The sequence below is a fragment of the Bison bison genome, unplaced genomic scaffold (assembly GCF_000754665.1).
Source record: "Bison bison bison isolate TAMUID 2011002044 unplaced genomic scaffold, Bison_UMD1.0 scf7180017864304, whole genome shotgun sequence".
NCBI lineage: Eukaryota > Metazoa > Chordata > Mammalia > Artiodactyla > Bovidae > Bison > Bison bison.
The window spans coordinates 15,648,354-15,659,800 of NW_011494876.1; the positions used below are offsets into that span (position 1 = coordinate 15,648,354).

Here is an 11,447-nt window from a genome sequence, read left to right on the forward strand (position 1 = left end):
GAAGCTGGGCACAATCTTAATGCAGTGCAACTCATGAGCAAAAACGTGGAAAAACAACTCATTTTTGAATTAGACTGATTTAATTAGAGGAGCTGGGGAAGAGACAGGGTGAGAAGGACAGTATAAGCTTCTTTATTTACTGTAATGCTCAACGATGACAGTCAAAGTTCAGAAGGCCAGGGCCCAGTCCCTAATACCTTGTGCAGATCTGAAAGCTGCTGGTGTTTGATTAAAACTTCTTTATTGGGAAACTGCCTTCTGCAGAGCAGGCAAGCCAGTTTATTCCAGTCAGTGAGTTTGTCTTCTTCGTTCTCCTTCTTGGTCAGCTCCTCCCGCTGTGGGGGCTGTGCTGTGCGGGGCTGTGGAGGAGGGGTCTGCTCCTCCTCCTCTTCCTCCTCATAGTCACTGTCTCCTCCATATTCACCCAGGAGGCCAATCAGAGGGTTTACCACCTTAGGCTGGAAGGAGAAGGCCAGGGATTAACACAACCTCAACCTGTATTTTGGAGAAGGCAATGGCACCCCACTCCAGTACTCTTGCCTGGAAAACCCCATGGACGGAGGAGCCTCGTAGGCTGCAGTCCATGGGGTTGCTAAGAGTCTGACATGACTGAGCGACTTCACTTTCACTTTTCACTTTCATGCATTGGAGAAGGAAATGGCAACCCACTCCAGTGTTTTTGCCTGGAGAATCCTAGGGACAAGGGAGCCTGGTGGGCTGCCGTCTATGGGGTCGCACAGAGTCGGACACGACTGAAGTGACTTAGCAGTAGCAGCAACCTGTATTTGGGGCCTGTTTTCTAGATATTCTGCTATGGGCATCTCATTTCTTCTCTTTTGGTTTGGATAATGAACTGGGTTCAAAACAGGCCCACTGACCACACTGTTCATCTTCCAGATGGAAGCAACATGGCTTGAGCTTGATTTTCCTCCTTGTCCACTGACATAAGCCAGAAAGGTTCCCTTAGAAGTGACACTAGCAACAGAAGAGTGATGAGAAGGAAGAGAAATGGAAACTCACATAGCCCTCAAAGAAAGAGTTTAAAAGTTACAAGTTACTTCTAAAGAGGCAGAGTCATTGTAACCCATGGAGAAAAGACAACTTTCATCCAGGCCACAGAAACCCCTATAGCAAGAGAGATTTAGGAGATGGACTAAAACTAACGAAAGGATAAACACCCAGGTAAATAGATCCAGCTCCTGAATAAGGTAAAGACAAAGGCACGGTTAGGACAGATACTACAGTGAACTGAATCAACAATGTAGAGCAGCAAAAAGTATTTATCATGAGTTTATAGAAAATGTTAAATAATGACACATGATCATTGGCCTAGCATCAAAATAACTTTTGATTACCTTAAGACTATTACTTTTAAGGCATCTAAAAAATGGGTACCAGTGTTAGCTTTGTTCACTCTGGCAGGCAAACAATAAAAATGACATATGCATGCACCTGACATTTAAGATGTTTTCATGCAGCATCAAACAAACATTAAACAAGCATCAAAAAATAAACATTAGGGCCAGGAAAACATGTTTCCTTGGTCATTTAGAAGAGAAGAATTAACAAAATCAAGATTCTAACTTAAAAATGACTGGCATTCTCTGGTCTGGTAGGAACAGCACAAGTTAGAGAGAAAAAGGACAGATAACAGCCTCTGAGTCTCAAGGAACACTCCTACTAACAGACAGGAAAATGTACCTCATGTTTACACTCAAGAGGAGTCCTTGTCTGTGAGACACAGAGAACTACAGGACCAATACCGAAGTGAGTCATCAACCTTTGAACTTTCTTTCCCATTCGCAATCAGCCCCAGCCCTAGCCCAGCACATCAGCTTAGCCTTACTGGTGGAGGACTCTCTTCCTTCTTCACAGTGGGAGGCAGAGGCTTCTTAAACACATCTTCTGCGGGAGCTGTCCCCTCACTGGCATTTTCCTGAAACTGATCAAAATCCCAGGTAATTTTTATATGATACCCATAAAAGCTGGGTTTAGAGTTCACCTGTGGAAATGAGTCTGATTTTCCAAACCTCTTAATTTGTAAAATATCTGTGATATTACTATAGTGATTCCAAAATAAAAAAAGGTTTAAACACATCCCATTTAGTATATATTGAGTGATTACTCCATGTCAGGTACCAGATGGTGCATTTATATACATTATCTCCTTCAGCCTTTACTACAATTCTATCTTGAAATATATATACATTTAGTGTGTACTGTATATATTTTTCAAGATAGAATTGTAGTAAAGGCTGAAGGAGATAACGTATAGTGTGTACTGTGGAGTACACACTAGTGGAGTACTGTGGAGTACAACAGTTAGTGTGTACTGTGGAGAAGGCAATGGCAACCCACTCCAGTACTCTTGCCTGGAAAATGTCATGGGCAGAGGAGCCTGGTGGGCTGCAGTCCATAGGGTCGCTGGGAGTTGGGCACGACTGAACGACTTCACTTTCACGCATTGGAGAAGGAAATGGCAACCCACTCCAGTGTTTTTGCCTGGAGAATCCCAGGGATGGCAGAGCCTGGTGGGCTGCTGTCTATGGGGTTGCACAGAGTCGGACACGACTGAAGCAACTTAGCAGCAGTGTGTACTGTGGCGAAAAGGAAGCAGGATTCACAACTCCTCTTACCCTCGTGACTCCTCGGTCTTTTTTCTCCTTGCTGTCTCTTTTAGACGTTTCCTTTTTGCTACTTGACTTTCCTTGACTGCTGGGTTTCTTCTCCTTGATATCTTCTTCCTCAGGGGACCCAGGATCCTGGGGTACATAGACTTCTTGCTGCAAAACAGTTAAGTCTATAGAACATTTCACTTTACCAGAAATCCCAGGTCTAAGGAGCACAGTTCTCTTCTGAGGGAAAGAAACAGCTTTCTCCCTCTTGCCTAAGAGGAGAACATATCAAACAACCTAAAAACCCACTCCAGGGGTCAAGACGTAGCCAGACCATTCACTGTCCATTTTTCCCAAGAGCAGCACTGTTCTCACCTGTACTGTCACAAGGCATTGATTTTTCTTTTTTCTTTTTATTTTTTTTGATTTTTCTATACACACAACAGTTAACATGAAGATTACCATCTTTAAAATCCACCTACATAATTATAACTCAATATAAAACCTGGACATTTCAAAAAAACAAAACATACACACCAAAATAAGGACTTCCCTTATGGTCCAGTAGTTAAGAATCTGCCTGCCAATGCAGGGGACAAAGGTTCAATTCTTGGCTTTGGAAGATCCCACATGCTGTGGAGCAACTAAATTCATGCGCCACAACTACTAAGCCCATGATCTACAGCCTGTGAGCTGCGACTGCTGAAGCCCCATGCCTAGAGCCTGTGCTTGGCAACAAGAGAAGCCACTGCAATGAGAAGCCCACTCGCTGCAACGAAGTGTAGTCCCCACTCACCACAACTAGAGAAAAGCCCAGGCAGCAATGAGGACCCAGCACATCCAAAAATAAATAAATAAATCTTTAAACAAATAAATAAATATAAAAGAATGATTTACAAAATAACAAAGCCCCAAACTCACCTGTGTATTGGGGTCATAATAAGTTCCTGCCAAGGGATCATAATAGTAGCCAGTAGCAGAATCATATATGTAGCAGTCAGATGAAGCTAGAGGGAATAAAAGCAGAGCCAGTGTTAGCCCCTGTCCAAAGAAGCCCTTGCTGGGGACTCGTCAAGAAATCTAAAAGGAGGCTGGCCAACCCAAAGCCTGTAGATGGAGCTCTCTGAGTGAGCACCCCTTGTCTCTTTCCAACTTTGTGATCATCAAGATTTCAATTAATGGGCAATCAAACCAGAAAGAACAATAGAGATAAGACAAAGGTTACTCACACTGTTGTCCTTGTCGATTTACATCGGAAGACCAGTCTGAATTTCTGCCACCTCCCCGCCTATCTCGGAAATATTTTTTACCCTATCACAGAAAAACAAGTTAAAATTATGGAACTTCGGATAGCCATTTACCTTAACAATCACCCATTAGAGAGAAGTGAAGATCACTTTTTCAGTCACTTGAGAATCTTAACAAAGCACTCCCCAACTGCTGAAGCCTACCTGATAGTAGTGCATGTGGTCAGAATGGTCCCCAGAATCATTTCTGCAACAAACAACACAACATGTCTTGAGCCTGCTACCAAAAGCCACTTGAGGGGCGCCCAACCCTAACAGATCTGCTGAGAAACTCTATTCCCCCCGTGGCACGGAAAGGAATCAACCCGGATAGCAGCAGGTCTGGTGATGCAGAGACTCCTGAAGGGAGAAGCAGTGGGACTCCTGAATAACTATCTGCTGGAGGAAAACAGCAATTGAGTTGAGGGTACCAGAACAGAGCTGCCCCCTCCCTGTAAGCCTGCCTCTCTGATGCTGCCACTTTCCAGTTACCACTTCTGGGTCAAGATGAATGAAGGAGTAAAGAAGAATAAGATTTCCCAGCACTATGGGGGTATGAACAAAGTCAAGACAGCATTTTCTTGGGATTCCAGGGAGCAAGGATATATTGCAATTTTTTTTGCACATCCAAGGCTGTACCATCACCTGGGGCCCAAGGGGAAAAAAATAAGTACTCAGTACTACTATTTAAAAGGAAAAAAAAAAAAAAAATAGAGAAAGAACAAGGCAAGCTATAGAAAAATAAAATATACATGTGAATCTGAAGCAACTCACACTGGGAAAGCATGCTTTACCATCTGTATCTCCAGTCAGAGGTAAGAGCTGCCTCCCAAACATCTGAGTGGGGTAACACAAAGGAGTCCCATCCCTCTGCTTTACCTTCGTTTTCCAGTGGCCAGGTTTACAGCTACCATTTTCCCAGCAATGCTAAATGGTGGATCAAGGTTCTGCAAGATCTTCACTACTCGAAGAGCTTCCTGGGGAAACAAAGACTCATCTGAACCCAAAGAGAGAAAAGGACATGTCCTATGAAAGAAAACTGAACATGGATTTTCCTTCTCAAAACAAAACAAAACAAAACAACTTTATTAAACATTATGTTCTGGTCATAATTATAATACTAAGAGCACACTGGCAAAAATAAGCAACCCTTAATGAAGCGTTGATCAGAATAGTGGTCAGTGTAGCCATCAGTTCTTAGTATCAATTTCAAAAGTTCAAATCCTCTTCTTTTAGTCTGCAACTGTCACTGCATCAGATCCAGTTTATGAAGTCTCTTGTGATTTTTTGAGTGCAAAACATAATTTTCATTGCTACCCTCACATTACTTACATGGAAGAGGACCCCACAACTAGAAATTCAAGGCACAAGAATCTATTAAAGCAACACTTTGAGGAAAAAGGGCAAATGTTCTGTTACCATCAAACATAAAACTGTGATTGGTCAAAATGATTTAAGAAATTAGAAAATTCAACAAAATCTTGAAAAGGTTCAGTACTCAGATTTTCCAAGTGACTAAGTTGTCACTTTATTTTAACTGGAAACTGAAATGCCACCAGACAAGAAATGGACCTGGAAAGTTCCAACTTTCTAGGGCAGTCACTTCACCTGAATGAGCCAAAGGAAACAATAATAGGGGTTATGGTACTAAGTGGCACATGACAATTTTAAGGATCAAGTCCTTCAAACCTTCTTGAGGTTTCCATAGTCAGTTGTTCCTAGGCCATCCTGGGGTGAAAGGGTAGGGTGAGGGGCCTGGGGGATGGGGGTGATGGACAACTGCAACTCACTGCGTGGGAGTCCAGGTCAATAAAGCCATAGGTGTGGCCCATGTGCCCTGTTCTGTTCTTGATGATACGGATGTTGGCAGTAGTAAGGCGGACATAGGGCTCCAGCACTTCCACTATCACCTCAGGTGGAGTGGAACGATAGATGCGTTTTAGCATGATTGCTGAACAAACCAAGCACAAATGGGAGAGGAGAAAGGAAAGAGAGAAAGGTTTACAATTTTGAAGTCTTCAGAGTGTATTTTTTTATTTTTATACTGCAGATGTTACCCTGCTTTATCAAGGGTGATTCTATAACAGAATGCTTGTCAAATACTTCACACTTTTCTTCACAATACTTAGAAATCTAAAGTTATGCCTTGCTGCATTTGAATAGCAACTTGCTAGTTGGAGGATATAGATTTTGTCAGCGAGGCCTGCAAAAAACAATAGCGTCTATAATCAGGTTGAGCTGTTTTACTAGGGTGTAGGAAGTCACAGTATAGGTCATCTATGCCCCAAGCATGGTGGTCACAGACTGGTATATGTCCTGACAAACCACTTACTTTTGCTTTCCCCATCCTGGCGTGTCTCCCCAGACCATGGCTCCTTCTCTCGGTCTCTTCGGAAGGTGAGCCCTTCCCTTCGAGGAGGCAGATACCTTTCTGATTCTCTCTTTTGATGTCCCAAGCGTGGTTCTTGTCCTTCTTCCCTCTTCTTGGGTTCAGATTCCTTATCAGCTGACCTTGAGGGTTGGCTGGCTTGTTTTTCTGATAGTGCTGGTATGGATGTTTTCTGAGGTTGAGGGTAGGTTACTAATTCTTGCTTGGCTTCTGTCATTAGATGAACAGAAACAGAGAATCTCCAACAGGTTTTAATCCCCCAAACACTACTCTTATGGTTCCTCCTTACTTGCCAACAAATACTAACACTAGAATGTTTTTATTTTTGTTTTTTTTTTGGCCACAGTGAGCAACATGTGGGATCTTATTTCCCTGACCAGGGATTGAACCTGTGCCCCTGGCAGTGGAAGCTCAGAGTCTTAACCACTATACTGCCAGGGAACTGGCTTATATCCTGCAAGCTGTATGGCTTGCAGGATCTTAGTTCCCTACCCAGGGACTGAACCTGGACCATGACAGTAAAAGTGCCAAGTCTTAGCCACTGGTCCACCAGAGAATTCCCTGGGATATTTTTAAAAGTAAAAAGAAAAAAACAAACCTACCAAAAAGTCCTCTGACAAACTTTAAGCAGAAAGGCTAACAAGACAGTAAATAGACAGTTTACAGAAGAAACTAAGTATTAAAAAAATTTAATCTTATGAGTTTTTTATCACTTCCCCAACATTTACATCTTTCATGAGACCCTGGACTTTACTATTATAACCACTGATAAGAACAGATTTGAGGACAAAATTATTAAACATATGGTCTTTCTAGGAGTTTGCTAGAAACATTTACGTCAAATGTGTTATGCCTAGGAGTCTTTCTTTTTCCAGTGTTATGGTACTAAAATAGCTGCTCAAATTCTGTAAGACTAGATACCCTAGTCTCCTGCAAAAGTAAGAAGAGACCTACCTGTACAAGGCTCATTTACATGCCAATAACTATAACAGGTAAATGTCCTTCAAAATATAAATGATTCATTTCCAATCTCTTTCTATATCAGGATAATGTATCCAGTTAATTGGGGGCATTTTTTTTTTTTAAACAGTTAATTCATTCTTAAGGGAAGTCATGTGGCTCAAAGAGACATTCTGTGGGAGCAGTGTAGAGATTACTTAACAGTGGTGACAGGCGACTAGTGAATGCCTGCCATGTACGTTTCTAGCTTAAAGCTGTTTCAACCATCTTAGTGGTATGGTGCTCAAGGGTTTCTATAACCCATTTATTCATTTGTTAGAACAGACTGAAAAAATGACTTTCTGGAGGGAAAACACAATTTTGCATAACTGGAGTGATACAGCAAGCTAAAAATTTCCCAACTGTCTATGGGAAAGTTATTTACTCACCTTCCCATGTGCCGGTTTGGTCTCTAGAGCATATACAGCCTCCCCGCAAAGATTTTCAGAACACCTGCTTCATAGCCCTCACTTGAGAGCAGAATCTCCACTACAGGTCAAAAGCGAGCTAAAAAATTCCTTGGAGGCACACTAAAGTCTAACCTTGGAACAAACAGATCTTTTAGAAGACTACCAGGATCCCAGCACTGAACTGTATTTTACTGTCAGGTACTAGCTTTCCTTACAGGATAATATCAGAAAGAGGCACATAACAGTCATCGTTATAGGACTACTGTTATAGATGCCTTTGACAGACTCTTAAGGCTGTTTACCTAGAGGTTCTCAGGAGAAATTAACTTTAAAATCAAGTCACTGAGAAGCTGGTAGGTTTATCACTATAAAAATAACACATACCCTCAATCCTGATTTTGTCTTGTTTATACTTTTACTGTTACTTTAAGGATGTGTTTGTGTTACGATCCTCAAATGTTTATAATGTAAGTGAGAAAGCAGTAACCATAGCAAATTGTCCCCAATAACTTCAAAGAAGTGGGAGTGGAGGGGTCACATGGATGAATGCTATGTAGACTCTTCCTCAACCTAGTATCCTTAAACTATAACAATAGTCTAAGTAACAACACTGCTGACCTCTGGTCAGCTGCCCAAGCTAAGTAGCCCATAATCCATCTCCTGCCCTTGGCAGAACTCTGAGACCCAAAACTATTTACTAACAGGTCACACAAAGTTAGTTATCACATTGCACTTTTAAGAGTTTTACAGATGAACTTGTATTTAGGGATGATCAGTCTTTAAAGCCAAGGAAAGCAGGAAATTTGTCATGTTCAGTGTACAAAATAATAACTACCACCTTCGCCTCTATCACCACTCACCTTCCCTTGGGCACTTGCAGAATGAACATGAAGATCGGTGTCCACCAGTGCTGGCTTTACACTGCATGGGGAAAGTAAATAATTCAATTTGACCAAAAATATATATATATATATATTTTAACCTTATATATATATCTAACACAGTGACAACTGCCAAAAATGAAAGAAATAAGCCATATCCCAGATTCCTGTAAAACCTAACCATTCTGATATCCTCTACTCATCAGAGCTGGCACAGAATCCGGTGAGCTGTTATCTGAGAGCTGCCTCTAACAGAGTATCTAGCTGGATCTTTGAGCAGCCCAAATGCCTTTGCTCTGGACAAAGATTTCTCCCGGAAGTAAACTTAACTAAGGAAACTGGACTATTAAGTGGTTTATAGGAGATTCTGTCCTAAAGCTGTGACTACTCAGCCTGCACCCAAAAATCTGATCCTGAACTGGTTATGATGGCCCGATTCAGGCTTGGCTGGAACTGAGAAGAATTCAGTGATCAATTCCTTTCTCAAACATTGATTTTAAAAAGGGCATGGAAGGAAGAGGAAAATCCATAGGTAGCACCTCTGCTAGCTGTTCTGAGGACGTTAAAAGTGTTACAGAGCATTTACACTGAATTATCTACTATACGTAACCTAGAGATGATTTCAAGTATATGAGGGAATGTGCCTAGGTTATATGCAAATACAAAATCATTTTATAAAAGGGACTCGAGCATCTGTGGATTTTGATACCAAAATATAGGGGAATCTACCCCCTATAGATACCATGGGAAGACTGCACAGCAGAGCTTTAAGTGGGGGAGTTATGATCCTAACCTAGGTAGCTATAGTTAAGACACCATAAAATTGATCAGTTTTAAGTGTTCAATTCAAGGATTTCTAGTACATCTATAGTAAGATCATCACCAAAATTTAACTTCAGAACATTTTCTTCATCCCCCAAAGAAAAACCTAGTGCAGTCATCTTCCATTCTTACCTTCAGCCCCACAGAATTGATCTTTTGTGTCTGGCATAGTATTTTTAAGTTCATTCATGCTACAGCACTGATCAGTACTTCATTCCTTTTAATTGCCAAATAGTATTCCATTGTATGGTTATACTACATTTAGTTTATCCATTTGTCAGCTGATGGGCATTAAGGCTGTTTCCACTTCTTGGCTATTATGACTACTACTGCTATGAATTTTTTTTTAGAAGTCAGTGCATTTCACATCAGGCCAAAGATCCCATATGCAGGACTGGCAGTTCAACCCTTCCAGAGAAGCACAGAAATTACAAAATACCCCTGAAATAGCTAAAGGAGTGGCCTGATATTTTAGGGAACAATCTAACCAAGCCATTCTGCTCTTTCAAGCAACATCCTTGGTAACAGTTGTATAATTCTGACATCAGATACCAACATATTTTTTTTTTGCTGGTTAACAGAAAACAGAGTTCTAAAATTTCTCTTTAATGCTAGCTCCCTCCAGCTCTGATTATAAAATAAACAATACATGTGCATTATAGCTAACAGTGGAAAGAGATGGGGGAAAATCACTCATAATTCCAAGATGTAGAGACAATCACTACATAAACGCAAAATATTCTCAAAATTCTAATGGCCTTTTTTGCAGAAATGGAAAAGATGATCTTCAAATTTATAGGAAAGTGTAAAGAGACACTGAGCCAAGACAATGAAAAAAGAACAAAACTGAAGGACTCACACTTTGCAACTGCCAAAATTTACTACAGAGCTGCAATAATCAAAACAAGTGGTACTGGCATGAGGACAGACAACAGAATAAAACTGAGAGTCTATATAACTAAATCTAGACATCTATGGGCAAATTATTTCCAACAAGAGCACCAGAACTATTCAATGGGGAAATAATAGTTAATTCAATAAATGGTTCACGGAAAACCGAATATCCATATTCCAAAGAAGATGGACCCTTACCTCATATCCTGAACAAAAATTAACTCAAAATAGATCAAAGGTCCAAATATATTTAAAAGCCAAAACTATCAAATTCTTAGAAGAAAACCTAAGGATACATCTTCAAGACCTTGGCTTTAAGCAATACTTTCATGATACCAAAGGGCAAGCAACAGAAGAAAAAAAAAATTGATGAAATGGATTTTATCAAAATTAAAACTCTGTATATCAAAGGATACTATCAAGAAAGTAACACACAGTAACAACACAAAGAATGGTAGAAAATATTTGCAAATCCCCTATCTGACCTGGGTTCGATTCCTGGGTGGGGAAGATCCCCTGGAGAAGGAAATGGCAACCCACTCCAGTATTCTTGCCTGGAGAATCCCAAGGACAGAGGAGCCTGGTGGGCTATAGTCAATGGGGTCACAAGAGTCAGGCACAACTCAGTGACCTAAACCACCATATCTGATAAAGGATTAACATCCAGAATATATAAAGGACTCTTACAACCTTTTTTTGGCGGGGGCAGGGCCCACACTGCACAGTTTATGGCTCATAAGTTCCCTGACCAGGGGCTGAATTTGGGTCACCACAGTAAAAGTGCTGAGTCCTAACCACTGGACCACCAGGGAATTGCCAAGAAGAACTCTTACAACTTAAAGACAAACAACCTACTTAAAAATGAGCAGAAGACCTGAATACGCATTTTTCCAAAAAAGATACACAAGTGGCAACAAACACAAGAAAAGATGCTCAACATCACTAATCATTAGGGAACTGCAGATCAGCATCACAATCATGCAGATGAAGTACTATTTCACACCCACTCTGTTCAGTTCAGTCGCTCAGTCGTGTCCGACTCTTTGCGACCCCATGCATTGCAGCATGCCAGGCCTCCCTGTCAACACCAACTCCCGGAGTTCACCCAAACTCATGTCCATCAAGTCGGTGATGCCATCCAGCCATCTCAT

General features: G+C 41.1%; 1 protein-coding gene across 5 annotated transcripts in view; it reads right to left on the bottom strand.

Annotated features, from left to right (window-relative positions):
• RBM6 (RNA binding motif protein 6) overlaps nt 1-11,447 on the bottom strand; it is an 89,839-nt gene that overhangs the window by 4,411 nt on the left and 73,981 nt on the right. For all 5 annotated transcript variants that reach the window (XM_010851836.1, XM_010851838.1, XM_010851839.1 and 2 more), the window contains 10 exons: nt 8,560-8,620; nt 6,234-6,500; nt 5,692-5,852; nt 4,781-4,878; nt 4,067-4,109; nt 3,845-3,926; nt 3,537-3,622; nt 2,637-2,783; nt 1,847-1,942; nt 198-458 (listed from right to left, as the gene is read on the bottom strand). In XM_010851836.1, the coding sequence (XP_010850138.1) occupies nt 198-458; nt 1,847-1,942; nt 2,637-2,783; nt 3,537-3,622; nt 3,845-3,926; nt 4,067-4,109; nt 4,781-4,878; nt 5,692-5,852; nt 6,234-6,500; nt 8,560-8,620 (1,302 nt within the window). The remainder of the gene's footprint in view (nt 1-197; nt 459-1,846; nt 1,943-2,636; nt 2,784-3,536; nt 3,623-3,844; nt 3,927-4,066; nt 4,110-4,780; nt 4,879-5,691; nt 5,853-6,233; nt 6,501-8,559; nt 8,621-11,447) is intronic.